This window comes from Candidozyma duobushaemuli (assembly GCF_002926085.2).
Source record: "Candidozyma duobushaemuli strain B09383 chromosome Unknown G_B09383, whole genome shotgun sequence".
In the NCBI taxonomy this organism is placed as follows: Eukaryota; Fungi; Ascomycota; class Pichiomycetes; order Serinales; family Metschnikowiaceae; genus Candidozyma; species Candidozyma duobushaemuli.
Window position 1 is genome coordinate 487,667 of NW_020289896.1, and position 12,464 is coordinate 500,130.

Below are 12,464 nucleotides of genomic sequence, written 5' to 3' on the forward strand. Positions count from 1 at the left end.
CTTCATTCTGAATGCACTCAAGAACAATGTGCTACGTCAAGTTGAGGAATCCAATTTTGATTTGGTTTTGAGTACTCATTCAAAAGCGGAGCTCTTGAGTGAACTTCCCTATCAATTCAAAAAACGGCTTTCAGAAATATTTATATCTTACCGAGATCGTCTCCGATGTGGAGTGCCTGGAAATTTCACGAATGGCCAGAATGATGAACTACTAGAATTAATGGCTAGTGATAGCCATTTGATTCCTGTGTTAGTAAAGACTGTTCGAAAAACTATATGTGAGCCAGCTCTTAAACAGTCAATCAAAGGCTTGGCCACAGCTGGGCTACTCAAATCTGGGAAATATGCCTGGGAAAAGAAGATCAAAAGTTGGAAGTAATAGAAGCGATTACTGTGGTTAACTTTTTTAAAGACATCATCTCTACAGTTCCAATGGAAGCTAAAAATTGGCTAGCCGCTATTAACTCGAGATATGCTGAAGCGTTCGTTGAACGTTCGACTACATGACAAATTGTTTATCTAGCGCTTGAAGTGTCATCCGATCATCTGAATTGTAGTTGATGGACAATCTCACTAGTGGTTGGGGAATAGTTTTGGCAGTAAAGCTATTGGGATCTTGGGCTGGTAATCGTGTATCTTTAAGGCACTTGGGGTTATCTTTGCTATTCAATTCTGGAAATAGCGCGACCTTTGGGAGGTTACCATAGATGCTGTGGTCGTTGAAAACATTTAAAGTATGTGACGAGGTCTTCATCAGTGTCATGATTTCACAATTTTCATCGATCAACTGATTACGAGACAAGCCTGGATTTGGAAAGTCGACATGATGAGACTGTGGTTTTGGCTGCACTGAATGCTGATTAGCCAAGTTAATCTCAAAAGCAGTAGCATTTGAGTGTTTGTTTCTTGTGTTGTGGACCCAAGATCCATGTCGTGGGGACTGAGAATATCGTTTCCCAACCTGATTGCTTTCCAGAGCCGCCTCCTGAGTGGTTGTGGGTACCATATTTGGTGATGTGTAGAGGTATCTTTGGTTATGATCTGTCATATATGGAGTCCTACAGAACCTGGGAGTTCCGTAATTTGTCCGGCTTTCAATAATGTCACCCAGATAGATCTCGGGATGAAGGGAAAGCATGGAAAGCGATGGATCGTTAGAGGGTGTTTGATCAACTAAGTAACCTTCCATGCGCCTCAGGGGACTGTAATATGCTATAAGATGCAACTTGGTATTCTGCTTGGTTGTAAGTGAAAATATCTGCTTTATGAGACCATTATCCTTGGAATTTCTCGATTCGTCAAGCTCATGGTAAGTCAAAAATGGACTTTTTACTTTTGAAGCCAGCCATATCTTTCCATCGGTCCATCTTTTCATCCCACATTCGTTCTCATTCCAGACATACACAGCGCCTGCGCAAATTTGCTGTCTTTCTTCACTGTTAAGTCTTCTTTTCACACATGGTAATATCAGACATCGAGTCCCTTCGAGAACGAGTAAAGCATCTTGTAAATTTAAGATCAGTCCGAAATAGGTTCTTTGGACAGATGTTGGGGCACTCTTTGGTGTCGCAAGCATTTCGCTGAAGTTAAGCCGTTTGGAAAGTTTAAATCCACTTTCAGTGAATATATCATTCAAGCATTCAAAAGGTGAGTAGGGCTACAAAAGTTTGAAGAGGTAGCGAAGTCGTGTATATTTATTCATCGTCAAGTGTAGTTAAGTTCTGTTCTTGAGGTCGTAGGAAAGACAATACTATGCCCATGCAGCTGGATGCTGCAAAACAGTTTACGCATCGCACTAGCCGAATGCAATTTTATTGTACCGCATTTTCAGGACTGGTCAATCATCTCATAGTTTCAATTCGAATCTGTGGTTTGGCTTGTAGCTTGGCATTTGCGAAAAGAGTATTCCAACAAACTCAAATAAGCTAACTTGCACGTTTTTATGAAACCACATAAATGACCGTTATCTGTATTACCTGTAGCGAAAAAATGATTGTTTGGGAAGGTCTCCGTATACCCCACTCTGTTAGTAGAGTTAGCGTCGCAGTATGTGATTTCTGCGTGGTCTTGGATTTAAGGCGATGCATGCGCTGTACAGGGACGTATGTCTCTGTACTTCACTTTGCAACCACGTTTTTTTTTTTTTTTTTCGTACTGTTGTAAGAGTCAATTTTTGCAAAAATTCCAATTCGATTTCGCCAATTCACCGTGCACACCATGATGAGTGAAGCACATCAAACATCGGCTAATCGAATACCCTTGGACAAATAAAATGTCAGGGACGGCGGAATAGTTGGCCGCTTCTGCAGATAAAAAAGAAGGTGCTGCGACTAGAGCTTCCAACTGAGAAATGCTATTGTACGAGAATTTTTATATGCGAGTGCAATTTCGCGCATGTAGGTTGTCAGGTAACGGTTGGGTAGAGTATACAGTATGGAAATAATTTGCATATTGCTTATCACCGGGGCAACGCCTTCGTTCAACACAAGGTCAGCATAACTCTTGCAAGAGGCTCTATTGGTATGTTAATCTTGGTTCCACTATTCAGTCCTCCACCTTAAGAAATGCCAGTCTTGCCGAATTGTCACATCAAGAAGAACGAACCGAAAACTGATGCATTGGCTGCTGGTCATGTATCACTTTAAAAAAGAATTTATTTCCATCAACTACCTGAGCTTCAGCGCGGTTTCAAAGAGGGGATTTTTAAATAGTAGAAGCGGGGTTGCTTGTTTATTCAAGTCTAATACAAATTTCCATGGATTAGCCTTTTCGACAAATGATTGAGCACTACCAGCTAAAAGCATCAAGTAGTGCGAACGTTATTTCATCATCAGCGAAGTAATTCCCTGCCTCATCATAGTATCTAAACCAATGACTGTAGTCAGTAACGTTCCTGAACCAGAGCCTATGACTTAAATCAAAACCACAATTGAACATGTTTTAATTTTAATTTTTTTTATTTTGTTTCTTCTCCTCACACCATAGTTTGAGCATCTGCTACTTCTATGAAAATTAATCAGTTGCACAAAGCGACTGCATACACTTCTACCTTAATTGGGCCGAGTTTACTCGGACATCAAAGACAAGAAGCATCATTCATAATGCCCCTAGAGCACAACATAGAGACCCTGCAAGTGATGCGGAATCCAAATCCATCCCCACTTCGAGATCCGCTAACAAGGCTCGGAATGCCGTCGCAGTGGCGGCTCAACAGGAGCTTCTATCGAAGCATATTCATTCAAACGGCCCACATGATAAACCTCGGATTGATGTATTGGATTTCAACACGTTTGATGATACTACCCTTGAGAAATACAATCGGAAATTTGGTATCGAATGCCCTGCCATACAAAAGATTGACGAGGATATCCTACGGTCTGATATTGGCAAGAAAACTTATACTGCGAGAAATTCAAGTCAGACTATGAGCATTTCAAAACCAGAAATGGCTTCCATTTGTCAGAAGCATTTCATCAATAGCCCTTGTCGTGAAAATGAGATAATATCTAATTTCTTGTACAAAGTGAAGAATGAGGAAAAAGAATTCAAACTCACGTTCTAACACAGTTTTGACTTCAGAACAGTCTTCTTTGTATTCTGAATATGCTGTCATATAAAATAATGGGGATATTTTGTCGTTTATGTCCTCGAATAGTCAAGGATCAAATTCATGCGAGCTCCATTCCAATTGTTGTAACGTATATCTGCGTCTGTGTGTGTGTGTGTGTGTGTGTGTGCGTGTGTGTGACACGTCTCTTTTCTTAATGAGACTGGCATCAGGAATTTCCCAATGATTTGCATTAATTTTTTTGCTTCTTACATAAAATTGGAGCTCTCATAGTTGAATATCGGTGAATATATAAGCTCAATGATTTGAAGTCACTGAAATAGTCAGCGCTTCCAATGTATAGTGCTTTTGTTGTTGAAAAATTTAATATGGTTTACTCATTTGTTTGCTCAACTGATTGATAGCGCTTGTATGCTAGATGGTTCATCTAATTAGGATGGCCTTGCAGCGCGTAACTGAGAACGCGCTCGTAGTGTTTTACACCAAGATTAACCGAACTTTGCAAACGAACACTATGAATTCCACTACGTTAGCAATTCACTGGCACGATGAAAACCAGCCGATTTATAGTGCTGATTGCCAGCTGAGGAAAGATGGCCAGCCAGCAAGATTAGCGACTGGGGGTGGTGACAACAATGTTCGAATTTGGAAAGTTCAACACCCAGAAGATCCTACAAATGTTCGAGAGACAACCGTCAATTATCTATCAACGTTAAGGAAACATACCCAAGCTGTTAACGCCACGCGTTTCGACCAGACCGGGGATTATTTGGCAACAGCAGGTGATGACGGGTTACTAATCATTTGGATACTAGCTGAGGAGGTGATACAAGATTTTGGGAATCAAGACGATGAACTCAAGGAGAGCTGGATTGTGAACAAGGTATTCCATACCAATTCGGAGGTATATGATATCAGCTGGTCGCCAGACTCCAGGTTCATCGCCGCAGGATCTACGGATAATTCGATACGAATCTTTGATTGCCAATCGGGAGAGAAGACGCTTGATTGGAAAGGTCATGGACACTATGTGCAAGGCATATCATGGGATCCTCGGGGTGAGTTTTTGGCTACTCAAAGTGCTGATCGATCTCTTCGTATATATCGATTAGTGACAGACCAAAACTCTCGCTCTGCAGACCACCGGAACGAAACTCGAACGACCTCCCCCTTCACTGCATCACTTGTTCTCAATCTAAGTCGCTCAGAAGTGCCGGCAATTACTTCTCTGCCGAGTTTGTTGGTAAAGCCACTGCAGAGTGGTGTTAAGACGGTTTCATATGAGCCTCAGCAAGAAACTCAAGCAAATGCGCCAGAAGCGCCACTATCAGTCAATGGTAACAATCAAAGTACGCATGAGGGAAAGATCGCCAATCTTTACCACCCTGAATCGCTACAATCCTTCTTCCGGCGACTCGCCTTCTCCCCCGATGGAAGTCTCCTTCTCACTCCACTGGGGTTATTAAAAGAAGGATCCCGTGAAGAAGAGGACCCCGAAGTGGTTCACCACACAGTCTATGTCCATACTCGCGCAGCGTTGTCTAACCCACCAGTGTGCTATCTTTCAGGCTTCGATAAACCAGCTATAGCAGTAAGATTCAGTCCAATCTTGTACAAATCAGACTTGGACACTTCAGAACTTGTGTTTGACCTACCACACAAGATGATATTCGCTGTTGCGACGCAAAATTCCGTGATCGTTTACGACACTGAGCATTTTAAACCCCTCGGTCTTCTGAAAAACCTACATTATTCAACCATCACTGATATTACCTGGTCTTCAGATGGCAACAGCATAATCATCACTTCTGCCGAGGGCTTCTGTTCCATAATGTTACTTTCAGATGGAATTCTCGGTACTCCGTTGCAGGTTCAAGAAAAGAAGAATGATGGGAAGTCAAATGGCCAAATGTCTCGATCTACTGTGATTGAAATCAATAGTGACGAAGGACTCACCATTGGCGGAAATCTGACAACCAAGCCAACAGACAATAATGCTTCCTTAGTTTCTGCCCAGTCTTGCGCTGAGGCAAGAGAATCAGAAAGCACGACTAATCAATCCAGCACACCAAGTCAGACAAGCTTCTTGTCACAATTTGTGGAGCCACCGATTGATGAGTCGTATGAAGATAGGCAGCAAAGTCCGTCACTGCTAAACCAGACACCAGACACCATATGTAAGAGAAGACGGTTACAGCCTACACAAATTTCCACGATTTGAGCTCTTCTCAATGAACATACATGCAATTAACTCTTGTCTAGAAGTTCATTCTCAGCAACCTCGTTTCCCAAAGTCTGCTTCATTCTGCGTCTCGCACGCAAGATCATCTGCTCTCGTCTCTTTTGCAAAATATCTAATCTTTCCTGCTTGTCCTTTCCCCATCTTCCAGGCGACTCGTCCTCTTCCTCGCCGACAGGATGATCATCCTCAACGACAGCGTACTTTTCAAGCAATGTTCGAGATTGATCGACAGATGTAATTTTCAGCTTATCATCGTTTGCCTCTCTCTCTGGGGGTGCCTCTCCAGGAGGATAAGGCAATGATCCGCTCTCCATATATTGCTCGACAGTAGCTTCCACTGATCCTGTTTGTTCTAAGCTATGGACAATTTGAGCTCTGCTTAGCTGTGGACCGATTGCCTGAACAACTTCTATCATGGAATCAGTGACAGCTCGTGTCAGTCTTCTTGGATTACGCGACCCTTCATTCTCACGAGAATCTGGTTCAGGAAGGTTGAACTCACCCGCAACAGAATGAGGGATAGGAGCGATGAGCCAGCGCAAAAAAGTAAATGCTATCACAAGGGTGACGATGAAGAATATGGTGGAGTTATCCATCTTGGTGTTCACCGAAGACCTTTGCGAACCGGTGTCTTAATTCAAAGGACGAACGGTATTGAGCATGTACAGGTCACACAGTTGTGCACTGGCTCGCGAACCGTACTACGAACATTAGTATGACAGGTCTTTTGGCTGATCCAGTTTGTTTTTTTTTTTAATTTTTCAACTGATATCTTTTTATTAGAGTAAAAACAATTATATCTCTATAGAACCAACCTGCAATAAGATCTTAATATTCTCAATTTCACGAGACCCTCAGGCCAGCATTTCCTCGAATACTATTATCCATTGCCCTACAAAACTGTCCCTTTGGTGATCATCATTTCTTTTTCGTCTCATTTTTGTTTTTTCCTTCGCTTTTTCAAGCTTACGTAATATACAACGAGCGGAACCTATATTGTGATTTTAGCGCCACCAAAACCTGTCCAATACGGACCCGCCCGAGGCAGTTCATAAAATCTCATTTCCAAGGAGCACAAATCGTTCATTCATTAAGGATTCTAAATCGTGAGAAGCAGACACAAACACATCATAACTAACGCAGATGATATCAAGGACAATCTGGGCGCCGCCGCGTTACTCTGTTCGCTGAGTGCGGGAGACGATCCCGAGGCATCACTTTGAGACTCTTTGCTTGAGGAAGATGCCGAGCCGCTTTTAGAATTAGAAGCATGTGTTGTGTGGAAAGATTGGGCTGTAATGCCCGACTCAGTTGCAGAAGGGTTCTTGATACCCAATGAACTTGATGCAATTGGCTCGAGGCCCAGCAATGAAGTGATGGAATGAGATGCTGTCGTGCTAGTGGACGTATCTAGGAGTAACGACATGGTGTTGGATTATTCGTAAATTCGACGATCGATTATTTGGGCAGGTAAGAGGTAAAGCTCTTCCAAAAATTAATTAGTAAAAAGAGACCTGTTTCTTGAAACGTCTAAGTGAGGGACACCTTCGCTTTAAGTAAGTTTGGAGCTGTGTGCATTATATGAGAATGCGTAAGAGGCTTTTAAAAATTTTCTGCCGTGCCCACGATTCAGAGTATTTAAACCGAGTAAACAAACGTCGTGTACCTGACTTGTATTCAGGTCTGACATCATCGTGCCTGTGGCTTCGCCTAAATCCGCGAATGCGATTGGCCTGTTTATACTTTCAATGTTTCAAGGAGGTTGACATTGTAGGAAAACAGAATGTTTTTGTCTGAGTATTGTTGTGTTGTTCCAATAACGGAAGAGCGCCAAAAGAACCGAGTATTAATTGGGGCTACAATTGGGGAATCGTCAATGACCGTGCTTCACGCATTTGAGTGGAGAACCTCATTTACTAGTCTTGAAGAGCGCACTTGGCAGTCACGTTTGAGTTTTAGTCCCAAATGGCGACCCATTGTGTACTTTTTAATACGCGCAAGTCGGCATTTTGCTTTGGTGCTGAGATTGGGCTTAGCATGTCGTGATATGGTGATGTCAGAGGATACTAATTAACTGCAAGCGAGTCATGTGAAAGATGGAATCTTAAAATAAACGAAATAAACGGATTGAAAGAAGTGGCTTCAAAGGAAGAGTCAGGTGAAACAGCGTGTCGAACTTCCATCATGACGCTCTTGGCATCTAACAACGGCACGCATAAACTACAACTAGTCATTGTTTTAGGGAACTTGAAGTTATTCATCGTGGAGCAGGTTCTTAAGTTAGTTGTTCGTAGTCTGCACTCTTTTGCTGAGCCCACGAAAACCACGACTTCGCGTCTTTACGACGTTTGAAATCGATGATGTCTTCGAAAGATGGTGGCGCGGTAGCATCATCGTTAATGCCAGCATTTGATGATAAGCCCGAGATGGCAGGCTTCGCAACCTCATTTGCTGGAATTAGAGGTAATTGCGGTGTTCCTGTAATGAGACCGTCAGGCTCATTGCGCATAGAGGAGGGATTTCTAGCGAGCTGTGCTGCAGTTTGGTGCAGTGGCTGAGTCTCACCACTAGACTGAGAAGGCTCGATGCTTCTCCTAGACTCGTTATCATTAGTTGAACCATATCCAGAGTGGAAGGAAAAGACCGATGAACTATCATCAAAAATGGATCCCATTTCCTCTAATGATAAACCCTTAGTCTCCGGGAAAAGATAGTGCACGCACATAAAGGAAAGGACGCAAGAAAAGCCTGGAATCAAATAGGTTCTCCATTGAATCAAGTCTAACAAAATTGGAGTCATTTCCCCGACGAGGAAATTGAAGAGCCAATTCGTCGCTGTGGACATCGCAGCTCCCTTGCTTCGCACAGAATTGGGCAAAACCTCATTCATCATCCACGGAATGGGTCCCCAGGATGCTCCAAAAGCAGCATTGAAAATTATGACAAAGATGACGACAACCTGAGGGGTGTATGTATCGTCCAAAAATAAAGAATATGCAATGGAAAAGAGTGAAGCAGCCATGACGACTGCGCCTGTCAAAAGCAATGGCTTCCGGCCCCATCCATCAACCAAATACCATGGTGGTATGGTGCTTGCCAAATAGATCAAGGAATTGATACCTGTCATCAAAATGGCCAGTCTGCCGATCCAGCCGGCACTTTCAAAAATCATAGGAGCATAGTATGACACAATGTTTATACCATTTAATTGTGCAAACATTTGAGAGAAACATGCAACCGAGACCCTCTTTTTGTAACGGGTGAGCATGTAACGGTAAGATCTTTCGCCTCCCTCAATTCTTTGTATCAAGATGCTCTCTTTGATCTGTCTAAATTCCACCTTGGCCACCTCGTCCTCAATCTCTCCATCAGCATAGAGATCACTAATAACTATCATTCCTTCGATATCATGGTCATGATCCAAAAGCCATCTAGGTGTTTCAACGATTATGAATGTTCCTAACCAGAGGAGAAACCCCATGACACATTGAACAAACAAGGGTGAGCGCCACGAGAAGTCATTCTCAAGAAACAGAAAGCCGTAGTCAACCCAAATACTAGTTGAATACCCGACAATATTGCCGGTAAACTCCAAGCAGGCATAGAATCCTCTATCATCAGGCGGACTGATTTCTGATTGGTAGCAAGGTATGATCGTTGTGAGAAATCCGATCGCAACACCAGAGACGAGTCTTCCCAAGCCTAGAACGTAGATTGTTGGCGAAAAGGTTTGCAAAAATCCACCTACTATAAAGATGAAAGAGCCCCAACGAATTGTTCTTCTTCTTCCAATTTTATCACCAACCTTTCCAGCCTCAAACGAGGAAAACAAGGCGCCTATTTCTAGAATTGCTATCATCGTACCAATTGCAGCAGGACTGGGATGATTGTAGTATTCTTTGAAATAAGAATTGGTTAAAAGGGATGACATCAAGCCCTGCTCAAATCCAAACAAAAATACACCTAACGAAACGAAAATGGAGGTGAAATTGAGGAGTGCCCTCCCGACAAGAAACGACTCCTTGACTTGATGGTGCGCCATGTTTTAGCTAAGATCAGATACTGAACTGAAATCGCAGGGCAAAGAAAAGTCAACGAGCGGCGAATGACCGAAACTGAATTGATCTATATGCTCCAAGTACGCTGATAAAGATCCGCGTATATGCAGTGACTTAATTTGGCGGCCGTGCATTCTCCTGCTATGTGCACGGCTTAACCTGTAGGCACTGACGGCATTTTCCCGTGGGGTAGGCAGGATCTCAATAACTTTAAAACAGAGAAACGCGTTGTATGGTGAATGCAACGTTCTGCTATGTTTCAAGGGCGTATCAGGTCCTTTTGGCTTGAGTAGCATGACGAAGTAGTGAGGGGTTATGCTTGATTCGCGGCTGTATTCGGAGGTTACTTCATTGCTGTTTAGTGATATTATTACGTAATTATTCAACAGTAATTTAATGCAATTCAAATACTATTCTGAACAAGTTGAAAGTGTATCAGTTCCTATGCTCCAAACCATCATTCGAGTCTTTGGTAGATGTCCGTCTTCGGGTTCGTCAGTTGTTGGTACTCAGTTGCACGGAAAACACTGAATCCTTACCTAATATTATTCAAGCGAGTGCTATTGAGGTGCACATTGATATCCAAGCGATCCGCATCTTCCTCGATCTTCCTCAACCTATCATTTTGAGCACCGACTTCTTGACCCATGACGCTTGCGGTGTTTCTTAACTTCTTGGAATAGGCCGAAATTTGATCCAAATTCGTAGCCAACTCCTTCTCCATCTCATCGTCCTCGGAATCATTCTCGAACTGGTATCTCTGAGCTTGTTGTAGATGCTTTTCATCTTGATATTTGTTGAAGGTGTCTGACTGAGTTGAGTTATTTGAAATTCCCTGTTTGACACGCTGCTCACTCGCGTACACGCCTTGTCGGTTCGTCTCTCGAAGGTATTTCTCTTGTTCTTTCTGTGCCTTCAATTTCGACTCTTGTTCACGCAAGCGAGACTTTTTGTTGAATGGATTTCCGGAAGCAGGGATGAAAATCGATCTATTAAGACGCTTTAACTCGGCAACTTTATCATCAGCGATCTTGGTTTGAGTGTCAGCAAGCAACAAATTCTGTTCGGCATTGAACAAACGTTCGGATTGCGATCCTAACATACCGAGAGTATTTGTTCCTGAAGCGTCCGCCTCTTGGGCCATTCTCAATGTGTTTCGAGTCAGCGCCACGGATTCCTGTTTCACAAAACGAATATCTTGCTTAATAGCTTCGACCTCTTCTTCCTCGGAGTTCACTTGTTCCTCCTCTGCTAGGAAGTCGTCCACCTCGAGGTTCAAGTCTTCTTCGTCAGGATCAGCATTAAGATCTAGCGTATCTGTATCTGTGGTTTTCCTGATAGGCTTCTTCGCCGTGGGCAAAGCACTTGAGCTGGGAATAGCGTTGAGGTCAAGAGTCAGCTCATCATCACCTCTCGGCCTTGTAGTGCTAGACCGGTAAGGGTTTGGCTTGCTGGATGACGAATAAGATTTTTCGCTGTAAGAACCATTCCCACCATTTCGCTGCATTTGGTACGGACTGGGTCTTGATGGTGCAGGGCCATCATCTTGACTCGCATAGGGGTTCAGTCGTCTCTCCCCGGTGGCAGATGATGCATATGCTGAATCGCGAGCACTAGCCTCACCAGACTGGGAGTTAGCATATGGATTACCTTGGTTTTCATTCATATTTGCGTAAGGGTTACGAGGTGCCATTCCCGGTTTGACACCTTGTCTTTCCTGGGCGTATTGCTTGAAAGCACCAAACTTTTCTTGACGGTTGTTGGCAGTCTTGGTTGTAATACCAACATTTTGCATTGTATTCACCAACTCCTCCTCGGTTGGATCCTTCTTCTTGAACATCTTTTTCAACCCCATGATTGCGTAGTTGTGAACTTGAAGTTGACTATGGTAAAAATTGAGCCGTGTACAGAAAACTGATTAGGCTATGTCGCAATATACCGGACTGAAGTTATTTTTGTGATCTCTGTGGTCGATAAGAATCTCAGACGAGTAGCTCCACGAAACGACCGAACTCCATGAACCCTATCCATCTTTCCTTCAATCAGATAATTCTGTACGATTCCAAATACTGAAGAAGGAGGAGAGACAGAACGAAAAAAGAAAAAAAAAAAAAAAAAAAAAAAATAAGAAAAGGAATACTGAGAAGACTATTCATAATTACTGGAGGAAGATGAATCATCGCATCTCTCTCCATAAGCCGGAGCCCTTGAATCAACAGTGAAAGAGTCATCAAGAGAAAATTCTACACAGCGACAGGTGGGCTTCAACGAATTTGTATGAACATTGGGCATCCTGACGAGGGGAGGGTACTGTATAAATTCTCATCACAAGTTCGGTCCCGCAGACTTCGTTAAAGTCCGACTTCGTCAACTCCACTTTCCATGATAGCTCTCAATAGGCCTCCTCCGCCACTTGACATCCAAAATGTCAAACGGCGTAAGCTAGAACCCCCTGTGCTTCCGAAAAGTCGAGATACTACTGTTGAGTTAGCCAGTGAAGACCGTATGGATACAGACATTTCTGCTAACGAATGTCCATGTGGTTACTTACATGGTCCTGGAGAGGATCATGGACATGATATCACGGCTGTTGGGT

General features: G+C 43.1%; 5 protein-coding genes across 5 annotated transcripts; 1 reads left to right on the top strand and 4 right to left on the bottom strand. All coding sequences in view use genetic code 12, as the record gives it.

Annotated features, from left to right (window-relative positions):
• Positions 1–4,203: 4,203 nt before the first annotated feature.
• On the top strand, positions 4,204–5,789 carry CAC2 (Cac2p; the record flags this gene model as incomplete). The annotated part of the gene is made up of 3 exons (XM_025483636.1): positions 4,204–4,262; positions 4,286–4,504; positions 4,829–5,789. 3 exons carry the CDS (start codon positions 4,204–4,206, stop codon positions 5,787–5,789), a joined length of 1,239 nt encoding a protein of 412 aa, XP_025335871.1.
• Positions 5,790–5,815: 26 nt separating this feature from the next.
• CXQ87_005210 (uncharacterized protein) lies at positions 5,816–6,406 on the bottom strand (the record flags this gene model as incomplete). The annotated part of the gene is made up of 1 exon (XM_025483637.1): positions 5,816–6,406. The coding sequence occupies one exon, from the start codon at positions 6,404–6,406 to the stop codon at positions 5,816–5,818; it is 591 nt and encodes a 196-aa protein (XP_025335872.1).
• Positions 6,407–6,909: 503 nt separating this feature from the next.
• CXQ87_005211 (uncharacterized protein) lies at positions 6,910–7,236 on the bottom strand (the record flags this gene model as incomplete). The annotated part of the gene is made up of 1 exon (XM_025483638.1): positions 6,910–7,236. One exon carries the CDS (start codon positions 7,234–7,236, stop codon positions 6,910–6,912), a length of 327 nt encoding a protein of 108 aa, XP_025335873.1.
• An 849-nt stretch (positions 7,237–8,085) lies between these two features.
• HGT3 (Hgt3p) lies at positions 8,086–9,852 on the bottom strand (the record flags this gene model as incomplete). The annotated part of the gene is made up of 1 exon (XM_025483639.1): positions 8,086–9,852. The coding sequence occupies one exon, from the start codon at positions 9,850–9,852 to the stop codon at positions 8,086–8,088; it is 1,767 nt and encodes a 588-aa protein (XP_025335874.1).
• Positions 9,853–10,403: 551 nt separating this feature from the next.
• SEC9 (Sec9p) lies at positions 10,404–11,723 on the bottom strand (the record flags this gene model as incomplete). The annotated part of the gene is made up of 1 exon (XM_025483640.1): positions 10,404–11,723. One exon carries the CDS (start codon positions 11,721–11,723, stop codon positions 10,404–10,406), a length of 1,320 nt encoding a protein of 439 aa, XP_025335875.1.
• Positions 11,724–12,464: the final 741 nt, after the last annotated feature.